The sequence below is a fragment of the Aedes aegypti genome, chromosome 1 (genome assembly GCF_002204515.2).
Source record: "Aedes aegypti strain LVP_AGWG chromosome 1, AaegL5.0 Primary Assembly, whole genome shotgun sequence".
Lineage (NCBI taxonomy): Eukaryota > Metazoa > Arthropoda > Insecta > Diptera > Culicidae > Aedes > Aedes aegypti.
The window spans coordinates 239084751-239098556 of record NC_035107.1 but is presented as its reverse complement, the minus strand read 5'-3'; the positions used below and the strand labels follow the sequence as shown (position 1 = coordinate 239098556).

General features: G+C 36.9%; 1 protein-coding gene across 5 annotated transcripts in view; it reads left to right on the top strand.

Annotated features, from left to right (window-relative positions):
- LOC110674038 (cadherin-87A) overlaps positions 1 to 13806 on the top strand; it is an 869996-nt gene that overhangs the window by 512945 nt on the left and 343245 nt on the right. For all 5 annotated transcript variants that reach the window (XM_021837330.1, XM_021837335.1, XM_021837332.1 and 2 more), the window contains one exon: positions 9168 to 9331. In XM_021837330.1, coding sequence (XP_021693022.1) covers positions 9250 to 9331 — 82 coding nt within the window. In that variant the 5' untranslated portion in view covers positions 9168 to 9249. The remainder of the gene's footprint in view (positions 1 to 9167; positions 9332 to 13806) is intronic.

The following is a 13806-nucleotide window of genomic DNA, read 5'->3' as shown; positions in this document are numbered from 1 at the left end:
ATATGCCTGATAGAATCTGTTTAGGAATTCCTGGTACAATACCTGAAGGAACTCATTGAAGAATTTTTGATGGAATCACAGGTAGAATTGCTGGTTGATTTGCTAAATAAATAGTTTAAAGATTGTGAGGAAAACGCTACTGAAATATATAGAAATAACTCAAATGCCTACATCTGCTAGATCATCATAATGTCGATTTGCATCGATGAGCATCAAAATTGAGGGTGGAGTCAATGTTGGTCAAACAGTCTGAATCGTCTGTGGGCTGCATGAGAGTGCAAAGTCTTCCAAGCTGTTATCAATATCTGAAACATTAAAATCATAAAGCAAGAATAAGGCGCTAAGGCATGCGGCTTGAGGAAGGGTTATGTAGCTAATTCTGAAAGTCGATAGTTGATTGGAAGTGAAGCACGTGCAATTACTCCTTGTCCGTAAAGACTAGTGGAATGTCTGATTATAGCAAAGCTAGACAATCGTTTGTTTCTTCACCGTTACGAAAATTAAATTGAGTATTTAAAAGCATATTGTTCAATCCAGTCACGAAAGATTGTTCTTCCAAAACTAAATTTAGGAAATTAGAAAATCCCTCCATAATAAAATACAATAGTAAATCGATGAGCTTATTGCTTCTATGACGACTGTATTTCAATTTCATTGAATTAAAATATCTGCAGCAAAATTGGAAAAACTATAATATGATCTTTGCTTTTGCTTTTGATTTCAGCAGGAACATTTCTTAGATTCGATTAAGAACGATTCAGTAAAAATTAATTCTCATCATCTATTATGTACGATTTTTCAAGTATTTTGTACATAAAATTTATTTGACGTGACATTCAAGAAGTAAGGGATTGTCCTTCAGTTATGTAGTACAATTTGGGTGATTTTTCGATCCTCTCTCCCATAGTACGATTTTTATTAGAAAATTTAAAATAATTTGTAGAAGCGTAAGAAATCTGAAACCACCTCCCCCATAGCCCGTTACGTAATTAATGGATGGCCCCTTATAGTATTTTTATTCAAATTCGAGTTATGTTATAATTTTTTGAAGTTTTCCGGATATTTTATTTTTTAATAGTATAATTTCCTATAATTAGCGTTTCCCGCTCTGACCCGGACAAACCAAGGTTCTGCAATTGTAATCTTTTAAAAAATTCCAGCAAAGATTATTGACGAATATTGGACAAGGTTTTTGAAGAGTTTCTAGTGTTTTTTTACAAAATTCTTCTTGTTGACTGTGCAAAGAAGCCCATTATATATTTTAAGGAGCTCGCTGTTTCTTAAAATATTCAAAGTAGCTTGCAGAGGATAACTTCTTCTTCTTCTTCTTCTTCTTCTTTTTGGCATTAACGTCCTCACTGGGACAGAGCCTGCTTCTCAGCTTAGTGTTCTTATGAGCACTTCCACAGTTATTAACTGAGAGCTTTCTTTACCAAAGTTGCCATTTTCGCATTCGTCTATCTTGTGGCAGGTACAATTATACTCTATGCCCAGGGAAGTCAAGGAAATTTCCATTACGAAAAGATCCTGGACCGACCGGGAATTGAACCCAGACACCTTCAGCTTGGCTTTGCTCTGTAGCCGCGGACTCTAACCACTCGGCTAAGCAAGGGCCAAAGGGTAACTAACCTATTTAAAAAAAGAAATGCGAGAACTTCGCGCATTATTCAGCTTTTCACGAGCGCTAATGGCAGCCACCGAAGTTTCACTTGGGTCATTTGGCAGTAATTCGATAAGATCGATCATCATACTTATCGATCAGCTCTCAAACGACCGAAGTAATACGTCAAATCGTTTGATCCCTACCAGAAAATGAGCTTATGAATGGCATTCATTCGCGCTCGTTAAAAGCTGGATAGTGAAATTTTTGAGGACACCCAAATTTTTTTTTTTCAAATCTTGTGAAAATTTATTGGGACGGTTCATAACTTTTAAACATTTATGTTTGATTTTGGAGAAAAAAACCTTTTAATAATTCGCAAGATCACAAAGACCTATCTAACATTGAATAGTTCTCTTTGTTTACTTTCTCTTTAATCAATAACTGACTCAGAATAACCTTTAATGTTAAGGAGAGAAACGGACCAGCCCTGGAGGAGTAAAGACGTGTCGAGTTTTCGGTCCGGTTTAGTAGTGGATTTTTAGCACACCGGTCGTGATTTATTGAGTGGAAATACGGGAAGATTATAGTGTTCTGTTCGAGGAAGCATTTGCCGTTAGTGGGAGTATCATTTTAAACTAAATAGATGTGTTTTTGGCTATAAAATGTTTCACTGGCCAAGGTATTTTTGCGAGAAGTGCCTTTGAAGGGGGTTTTTGTGGTGTGCGTGTTATAGTGCTGAAAACGAAAGAGAGAAGTGGAAACAGGATCTCTGCTGGTGTGGTTGATGTTTGGTTTCGATTCGTGTTAATGTGTGGGTGGAGTGAGGTGTTGGTAAGAGCAGGACATGCACACGCAACTGAAATGTTGGTTGGATGGTCATGAGTGGAGTGGCAGATTTCACTTAATACCCCGAGCGGGGTTACGATGATGTGGAGTTCGGTTTTGCGTCGTCCGATAGATTTGGCTCACGGTTTCGCGCGTGTTTTCGTCGCTGGAGATTTTTTGTTTTCCTGTTTTGGAGCGTCTTGCTGGGTAGTGCTTCGTCAAGCCCAAGCAGGACGGTTCGGTTTTGCGTCGTCGGATAGATTTTGCTCACCGTTTCGCGCGTGTTTTCGTCTCCGAAAATTTTTGTTTTTTTTTTTTTCTCTGATTTGGAGCGTCTTGCTGGGTAGGTATTTGGGAAGGCACAAGCAAGACGGTCTGTTGTCGGAACGCCAAGAAGTTTTGCTGTCAGTGTTAGTTTTGTGTTCAGTCGAGGATGGATTACCAACTGGTGAGTTCGTTTCATGCTTGTGGTAACACATATTTTCTTGAAAGCGTAACTTTTAAGTAATATTAAAACAAACTTTGTATGGTTCGTCACTATAAGTGTCGGCATTATGCTTTTTTCTTATACAATTTCAATATACATATATTTTTCTCTTTTTGACATTATTAAAAATATCTTTTGAATTGTTCGACATTGTGAATGTTGACGTATTTTTTAAAAACTTCTACCATATCGAGACAAAATGCACAGTAATACTCATATGTAATTTTCAAACAAACTATGTATAGTTCGTCACTACAAGTATATACATGTAATTTTCAGTTTTCGTCATTAATAAAAACATCTTTTGAATTGTTCGACATTATATATGTTGACGTATTTTTTAAAGCTTCTACCAAAAACTTCTCGAGACAAAAATACAAAACTAGCTTTAAATATAAGTCGTATATTTCCCCCTTGTCCATGGATCGCATCATCGACCAGAGGTGACTCCCAGATCTTTTCCTCCCTCACTAATAAACACCCTTCCCGTGGTGATTGTGGAGATGCAGAGGTATTCTCGGTCTCTAGAAGCAACAATCATTACACCCTAACATTCTTTCCCCATCCCAACTGACTGTAAGGACTTGGCCGGCGCCGTTATTGATCAATAATATTAGATCTGCTAAAATTGCACTTCGAGAGTAAGCGGAAACTCCCATCCCTTATTCATTTGGATCGTAGTGCAATTCTTACCAGTTCCGATCAATCACGGAGTAGCAACCATTGACATGTACAGTCAGTCTATGCTATGCTATGCTAACTGACTCAGAATAACCTTTAATGTTAAGTTTTTTGCATACAACGCAAGCCAAAGACATTGTTTTTCGATCTATAGTGAAAAACTTCCAACTTCGAAACAGAGTGAGAGAATCTCTCATTGTTACATAGATCCTATTGAAAAGTTTCGCGAGAATTGCTCGATGCTCATACTATCTGTGGTAAATTACCAAGGGGGCATCAAAAGACGATTTCTCCGTAGCTTACAACAAAAACACGTTGAAGATAGTTTCTCCTTTTATTTAGTGGCTTACACAATTGTTTACTCACTTGCGTATTTCTAGGAATCGTGTAATGTTTAAGCAATAACACACTAAAATCAATTCCGTCATTATGCGCCTTACCCAGCTTAAACCCACGTTAATGAGTAGTTATAAGCTAACGTCTACAATCCAAAATTGTCAGATTTCCCAAAAGTGTCAGATTCCCAAAAATGTCATAATCATGTTGGCCACGGTGCATCAATATGTGGTTGACAAGCTTGGAGGGCCCGTGTAAATTACAGACCTGCCTTCGAGGGTACCTGCCAGTAATGACGGATTTCACGCCAACTCGTCAAAGGGATTGGCAGCACCCCTTCAGAATTCAATGAAACTTTCTGGGTGTGAAGACTATGTGAAACTAAGATACTTTACATACTTTGTTTTTTTTCAAAATCGATCTAGCATTTGGAAAGGGTCAAAGTTTTTTTTTACTTTTTTTATAAACCCGTATAGCTCGAAAACGGTAAGACCTACAAACAAGTGTTGTATGGAGGACTGTCGTGCAATTTCCTGAAGTTTTAGAGAAAAATATTGAAAAAATAAAAACACATTTTTTACACTGAAAAAAAAAATGATCCAAAACTTTAAAGTCGCATATTTTAGGGAAAAAAGTTTTTCTTACTTCGAATTTTTTAAGTCCAAAATGATTTTTTTATTTATTTTTATTTCGCTTTAAATAGTCTAGTATGATCATATTTTCAAGTGATAAATGAGTTTTAATCACAAAATAGATTATATTTGTTTTATTGGGAGTAGTTAAAAGAAAAAAAAACGGAATTATACAGTTTTTTTTAATTAAATTCAATTGATCTTAAATCGACTTTAAAGTTTTGAATAATTTTTTTTTTCAGTGTAGAAAATGTGAAAATTTTTTCAATATTTTTTTCTAAAACTTCAGGAAATTCCACGACAGTCCCCCATACAACACTTTTTTGAAGGTCTTACCGTTTTCGAGTTATACGGGTTTATAAAAAAAGTAAAAAAAAAACTTTGGGACTTCAAAAATTCGATGTTAGAAAAACTTTTTTTCCTAAAATATACCCAATTTGCAATGTTTGGACGACTTTTAGTAAATTTAATTACGAAACTTTTTGCTTAAGGATGATAAAAATCTGAAATGGCCGTTTTTTTTAAATCGACTTTAAAGTTTTGAATCATTTTTTTTTCAGTGTAGAAAATGTGTTTTTATTTTTTCAATATTTTTCTCTAAAACGTCAGGAAACTTCACGACAGTCCCCCATACAACACTTTTTAGTAGGTCTTACCGTTTTCGAGTTATACGGGTTTATAAAAAAAAAAGTAAAAAAAAAACTTTGGGATTTCAAAAATTCGATGTTAGAAAAACTTTTTTCCCTAAAATATGCCCAATTTGGACGACTTTTAGTAAATTTAATAACCAAACTTTTTGCTTAAGGATGATCAAAATCTGAAATGGCCATTTTTTTAAATCGACTTTAAAGTTTTGAATCATTTTTTTTTTCAGTGTAGAAAATGTGTTTTTATTTTTTCAATATTTTTCTCTAAAACGTCAGGAAACTTCACGACAGTCCCCCATACAACACTTTTTAGTAGGTCTTACCGTTTTCGAGTTATACGGGTTTATAAAAAAAAAGTAAAAAAAACTTTGACCCTTTCCAAATGTTAGTCTAGATCGATTTTGAAAAAAACAAAAAATATGCAAAGTATCTTAGTTTTACAAACTTTTGACATCCAGAAAGTTTCATTGAATTCTGAAGGGGTGAAATCCGTCTAATATCTGTTAATTCACAATGAAACGTTTATAGGACTTTCCTCAAATTAATTTCGTGAGTATTTACTTTTAGGGGTCCGCGGGATGTTTGCAGTACCTAAAAGTGGGTCTCAGCTTCAAATAGGTTGGGAACCACTGCTCTATACGATACCACTAAAGCCCTCAGTACACTGTTTGTCAAGTGTGCAAATTTTTCCGCACGCATAAACCAACATGCAAACATCGGTCTCAACAATGACAAAACATCTGAAGTGTCAAGTGGATATTGAAGTGTTAGTTTATGCGTGTGGAAAAATTTGCACACTTGGCAAAGAGTGTACTGAGGGCTTAAGTTTGCTATGTGTTCCAAAGGAAATATGAGTAATATCACGTGAAGAAATACTAGCGATCAGTAACATAAAATTGGAATTCTAACGATGGGTGCCGATGGCGGCCTGGTTTCAGCGAGAATTGCTCATCTCCTGCTTTCTAACTTCCTCGGGAACATCGAATTTATGATGAGGAGTGATAAACTGGAACCTGGAAGCTTCCAGAAGTCTGCTTTTACATACGTCTCATCATCCATAACAAGGCAATGTGGTTTCGTCAACATCTGGGTGTAGAGCTTCCGGGCAGGTGTTTTACCTACCGTATTCTGCCGTTTTCACATCTTGCACGAAAGTTTTGGATAGATTCAGTTTCTTCTTTATCTGTATTTATTTATAAATATCATATTTTTTAATTTGATTCATTCCATCAGAACTGAAATACTTGTTTTTAATTATGAATCGTGGTTTACGGCTAACCAGCCGAGTGGAAGTTTGACAACTACCGAAAAGCTAAACATTACATATAATTTACAATTGGATTAGATGGATAAATTGATGTGAAGATTTGCGAAAAAGTTACACGTCTTCTCAGTGAGATTCGAACTCACGACTCCCTGATCTCTAGTTAGGGCGCGTTACCCCTATGCCATGAGTGGACTCACGAACGCAGAAGTTAACCTGAATTCGATTTCAGCTCAATAATCACGTGGTCCTTTTTCGCAAAGTTTTGTTGAACACGCCAACAAAACATGTGGAGTATTTCTTGACAAACGATTCCTCCATTATTGGTGCCATCGCTTTCGAACTCACCATCTATATCTCCCCAAGGTTTTTAGAAGGTAGAATTTCTTTCTTCGACGCTAAGATTAAACTTAGCACGTGAAATTTGAGCTACCGCGTTTTCCGAAGCAAACTCATCGAACCGAATATGATGAGGTTCTGTGACGACGACGTCGCGCTCCACTTTCTTTCTCAGCTCAAACTTCTACTGTCATTCTTTGGGCTGGTGCTGTCGACCAGCTAGCGTGCCTATCGGAAAGACTGCGGAAGATTTATGAGTGGTGATGCGTCAGGACAAAACTTCAGCCGAGTTTGCTGCAGTTGATATAAAGCGGCAGGGGAGCGATGGAAAAATGACACCTAATCCGCCTAGTCTCCTGACGCCCGAGATGGATTTATGAGCTTTGGTGATGGTTTTGCTGGCTGAAAAAGGCGTTGGGTAGGATTTTGACGTTCGTTTGGTTTTATGGGTATGCCTACTCTAAAGAGGTTCTATTCCAAAAAAAATCATGAAACGGATTCAGTAATTGAACAGTCTTTAAATCAATGGATATTATAATCAAAATCTAATCCAAATCCAATCCAAATCTAATCATAAACTTCGAGCATCATTTAAACAGTCTTTTAAAAGGTGAGATTCTGGCTCTTGGCAACATTTCGTTTTGTTTGAAAAACTCCTCTTGGCGCTTAGACCTTAATTTTCCCTTTTCCCGCTAATTACAATCAAACGATTTACATCTGCCACACATTCCATAGGAAAAGTGTCCAAATCGTTTCCCGTAGTCACGTCTTCACCGAGCCACAAATCTCCCGAAGCCCGCAAACACCTTTTTAATGCTCTCCCCAGCGCCTCATTGCTTCAGCTTAATTACCGGACCTTTTACCAGTAATTATCACCACTCTTCGCTCGAAGGATCCTCCGAATCGTGTGCCCACTTTACAGACCACCGCACAGCGCCTGCCTGCCTGTAAGGTGTGTGGTTACTGATGATGGTAGACCATAGACCAGCAATAATGTGTCTCCCATTCCGCTTTCTGTTCTAGATCGAGTGGAATCAAGCTGTTCGTTCCAATTTCGGCAAAAGCCCTTCATTTCCCACACCCCTCCAGCGTCGAATTCTTAGTCAGTTGGACCGTGTATGGAACACCCGAGAGACAAGACAAACAGACTTGTCCCGAAGATCCAGAGTCATAATAACTTTTAAGCTTCGTCTATTTATTCTTTCGATTCCGTCCTCATTCCTCGCAGGAGGTGGTTTTGGATGGCAAAGGACCACTGCCGGTGGCATCTAATTGCTTCTTGCTCGCCTCACCTCGATGAGCACATAACACTAAGGTGGCCCAGTTATTATGAGAAAAAAAATCGAGCTGTAAACCCATGAGTTACACCCCCTTTAAAATTTGTTCATTAGGACTTCCAGAACAGTGCGCATCGTACCCTCGTGATGTGCGTTCACAAACTCCTGTAAAAGAAGATACCAAAAAGTTTGTCTGCGCAAAGTGCAGGGGCAACCATAAGTCTAACTTTTGGGATTGCCCTTCGCGCAAACGAATCGTTGAGGCTCGTACCAGGCAGATATACGGCAATGTTTTTTTTTTATTTAAACATGAATCCAAGCTAAAAAGAGATCCAAACTTGTTTGTTTATCGTAATTCTGGATATGATGGGCATGTGGGGGAGTTGCAATCATCATTCTTAAGCGTATTTTACATCATTTTTTTTCGTCATTTGAAACCAAAATTTTTGAAACTTTGGGTGTATTTTTTTTTTTTTTGAAACACAGCTTGATAAATTTACTTTCATAGCTGCCTATTTGTCTTTTCAACATTCTGGACAGCAAGTTAATTTGCTTCGAACTGACTGGCGGATGGACTCGCAATAAGTCAAAAAAAATTGTCATTGGTACTTTAATGCAAAACATCGCTCTAAGAATACTTCGCAAAGCAATTCCAACGGCAATATTTTATTTGATAAGTGCTCGTCAGGATATTTCTCAATTCAATCAAAGCGGTACTTGTGTTATTTTTTTCTTTCAGAAATCTTTCAACGATTGATTTTGCTTTAATCGACTCTAGTCACCATCGCAACCATTTTTTTTTTTATTTTTATAATCAAATCTTCATGCTAAACACTGTCGAATGCAAGAGCAAGACCAGTAGAATAGGCTTCAGAATTGTTGGAATGGGTCACCCTAAGGCACACATTCCGAATCCGGACCACAGCCGACAGGCGAAATACTCACATACACCTTGCATGCCTCCCCCCTCCCCTTCCCCCCTACATTGTGAAAGTGTGAATGAATGTGTTTGCTTCGGCAAAGTTCAACAGCGTGGCAATAATTTCGTTCCCGTTTTCCGGGTTTTCTTTTTGCAGATCTCTAAACTGAACGGAAGTGAACTAGAATTGTGTGTGTGTGGCAAGGACGACCAGGCGACGAAGCAGCCGCCATTCAGCAATGATAGCCTCCACCCAGAAGCAGCAACAGCGATGGACAGTTTTAATACCGCTCCTAACGATAGGGTTCCTGATTCGGACATGTAAGTACCAACCACACGCTACTACTATCACTATTCCTGGTTCACATTCGGTAGAGTAAGGTGGGGTAAAAGCTTCTTTTTAGAGTTACAAGCTTAATTCAAACCAAATGTTATAGATAGTCATGATGATTCAAATTCTATTTGAGTGATAGAATTTCACTCCAAATAATATAAAAATCGATGAGGAATTAAAATAGTTAAGCCTGTTTGTTGTTTTTAGTAATTTTGAGTCTAATTTCCATTACATGGAGCAAAATTAAAAGAAGTCTTATATGATGTTTTAAGTAAAGGCGTAGCAAATCTTATTGTAGGGATGCTTTTAGATTGTAAACCATTTTTGGCTCAAAAATTTGCCCCACCTTGCTCTATTTTGTTGAATACAAGACGTGCTGAACGTTTCTTCGACTTATTCGAGGTCGGAGCTTTCCTGATTATGAGAATTTGAGGAAGGGAACGTTGGGAAAAGGTGAAGGAGGATAGTAGATAGGAGAATGGTTCACTGCACCGAACCATTTTTCGAACTGTCCATGATACAGGATATTTTATTAGGATCCGTGCCGAGACGTTTTCTCACTAAGCATACTTCTGCTATCACTGGACGGGGATTGGGATAAATTTAAATTCGAGCAGGTTTGAAAGTGGATTATGCTTTTTGGAAGAGATGATTTTTAACAATGATGTGTTTAAGTTTTTTTGAAAAAAAAACCCAGAATGTTCTACATTTTTTTAAAACAAAAAAAAACAGACAAAATTGACAATATTAACGAAATTCTCAAAATAAACAAAATTGACAAAATTGACAAAATTGACAAAATTGACAAAATTGACAAAATTGACAAAATTGACAAAATTGACAAAATTGACAAAATTGACAAAATTGACAAAATTGACAAAATTGACAAAATTGACAAAATTCACAAAATTCACAAAATTCACAAAATTCACAAAATTGACAAAATTGACAAAATTGACAGAATTGACAAAATTTACAAAATTGACAAATTTTCCTGGATCCATTCTGCTGAAAGTTCTGTCCTGGAAGCACTCGGGTGAGAACTCTGGAAGGATTCTGATGAATATCCTACAAGCACTCTGATGAGAATCCTGGAAGCACTATGTGTAGAATCCAGGCAGATTTCTGAAGGGATTTCGCTAAATATTCTGATGAAAATCCTGGACTCAGTCTGGTGAGATTCCTGAAAGAATTCTGATGAGACTCCTGGAGGCATTCTGATAAGTATCTTAGAAGATAAGAATTCAGAAAGGGTTTCTATGGGAATCTTGAAAAGGTGGTGATAAGAATTCTGTAAGAATTTAGGTGAATCCTGAAAGGTTTGTGGTGGAAATCCTGTGGTGAGAATCATGGAAAGGTTTTGATAAGAATCCATGAAGGATTCCGATGGTGATGCTGTGAAATTTGTTTTCCAGTTGGATTTCTCCTCACTGTTGAGATAATCTTGAAAGCACTCTGAAGAGATCCTGGTTCTGATAAGATTTCAGCAAGTGTTTTAGAGGGAATCCTGGAAGGACTCTGATGAGAATCCTTGAAGGGTGATGATGCGAATTCTCGAAGAATTGTGAATCGAATCCTGGAAGGATTGTAGTGACAAACCTGTGAGGACAATACGGGAAAAATTCTGAATTTATTCCTAGAAGCACTCTGATGAGAATCATAGAAAATTTTGATAGGAATCCAGGAAGTATTTCGATGGGAATACTGTGAAATCTATTTTGCAGATAGATATCTCCTCACTGTTAAGAGAATCCTGAAAGCACTCTGAAAATAATCTTGCAAGCGTTCTGAAAAGCATCCTGAATTCATTTTGATAAGATTCCTGCAAGCACTCGGGTAAGAACTCTGGAAGGATTTTGACTAGAATGCTGGGAGCATTCTGATGGATATCCTGGAAGCACTCTGATGAGTATCCAAGAGAGGTTCTGATGGGATTTAAGCAAGGGTTTTCGTGGAAATCCTGGAAGGACTCTGATGGAAATCTTTGAAGGGTGGTGATGAGAATTCTGGAAGAATTGTGAATGGAATTCTGAAAAAAAATATGATGGAAGAACCCGGGAAGAATTCTGATGACATTCTTAGAAGCACTAACTGGCACTCTGTTAAATAATCTGAAAAATCCCTATTCGACTAAATTTTCGACTAAAAATCCTATCAGCTAAATATATTATGCTTCTTAAAGCAATTAAATTCCTTTCGACCAAATGCCCATTCGACGAAATGTCCATTCGACCATATGTACTTGCGACTAAATATCATTCGACCAAACATTCGATTAAATGTCATAGATTCCTGATGAGAATCATGGAAAGGTTTTGATAGGAATCCAGAAATCCTTTAAAGATTCTGATGAGAGTCCTGCGAGGACTGTGATGGAAACATTGGAAGGATGACGATGATAATTGTTGAAGGATTCTGCTGTGAGTCAAAGATGGATTGTTACAAGTGTCCCCGAAGGATTCTGCTGGGAATCCAGGAAGAATTCAAATGGGATTTTTATAGGAATACAAGAAGGATTATGATGCGAATCCTAGAAGGATTCTGATGTGTACCCTGATAGCATTCTAATAAGAATCGTGAGGATTATGTCATAAGATTGCTGCGGAGATTCTGTTAAGTTTTCTGATGATATTCTGATAAGAGACTCAAGAGAGGTCTGATAAGAATCCTGTGAGGATTCTGATGAGAGTCCTATGAGTACGGAATTCTGAGAACACTCTGACAAGAATATTGAGAAAATTTAGCTTAGAATTTTTAGCAGTCTGACCAGAGAAGACTAACAATAATCCTGAGTTACATTTAATGACAATCCTGAGTTGATTCTGATAAGGTGTCCGATTAAAATTTCGAGAGAATTGTGATGAGAATTTGGAGGTACAGTCGACCCTCCATGAGTCGATATTCTATTACTCGATATCAACCCATGGAAACATATTAAAAACAGAAAACCATGGTTACTATGATGGTCTCTTCAAACAGATTTTCAAAGAAAGCCTAAATTAAGGAAAACAAATATATGCATCATTTGATCATGTTTAGATGTTTTGATTAATTAAGGCTATAATTTAGAGATAGCCATGCTTGAAAATTGAACCTTATAGTATATTTGGGAGTTCTTTTAAAAATCTGCTATTAACGGTTATTAGCATATGAACCAGTCATATCATTAGCAAACAAATCCGCCGAATAATAGTACGGTTTTTATTCACATTTTCAAGCTGGCGAACACTATCGTCATGTCAACACAATTATTTTTGTTTTCCCAACTATACAAACACATAGTTTTTGTTGTTGTTGTTCAAAAGTCTTCAACTTTTCATCAGAAAAAAAAATTGTACCAATAATTTAATCAAACATTTTTTTTGGCATCGCGTTCACAGTTATAAACTGAGAGCTTTCTTTGCCATATTTGTCATTTTGCATTCGTATATCGTATGTTTTAGTATCGATGATACTTTATGTCCAAGGAAGTAAATGAAATTTTCATTACGAAAAGACTGTTCTATCTATTTGTTTCCATTAGCTATATCTTTCATGTTTGCGTTTCAATTAGCTCTTAAGATGATGGGAAGACAGTTTTGCTGAGAGACTTGAAATTATAAAAATAATATACAAAAACGGTCAATTTTTGAGCTAGGAAAAAACTTTGTTTGCCAAATCAGCTTCAAATTTTTCGATCTTCAACTTTGTAGAACAAACTATATCAATATTCCTTAAAATAAAAAAAAAATGATGGTTATCTTTTTTTACAAAGGGTAACCCTAATTTTCGTTCCAACCATGATAATAGAAACAACTTTGTAGAACATCATTTTTACGTAAAATCGCAATTGAAGGCATGAGTTCCATCTTTCCTCCTAAAACCCCAATCCGTCCCACTGAGCAGTGGTAGAAGATCTATCTTCCCCTGGAAGATGCTCAATTTTCCACTGGAAGTTGCTCAATCTTTCTCTGGAAGATGCTCAATTTTCCTCTAGTTGATGCTCAATCTTCCTCAGGAAGCTGCTCAGTCTTCCAGTCGTAGATGATCAACCTTTCTCTGAAAGATGCTCAATCTTTCGTTGGAACCTACAAGAATATTGTGCCTGATTTTCATACAAATAGGCCACATTCGTATGAATGGGTAAACAATTTGTGCCTTACCCCTAGTTAATATTTAGAAATAACAAAATTTATAAAATAAAAAAATCTAGTTCAAAGTTTTCAATTTTTACGAATTTCCAATTACGATTTTTGTTTTTCTTCCTGCATACTGCTCTGGTGCCAGTCTATTCTCATGATTGGAAATGAACGATTCAAGACACACGTTTCCCCCAAGAAACAGCACAACGCCGAAGAAAAACGTGTCAGCTCAAATGGAGCGTCGAACCGTGAAGAAAACAAGATGCCCTCGTCCACCACTGCATGGCTTCGCTATCTGTACCAAAAAGAATAGAAAATCTTCCCATTCGTTTCCGGGGTCA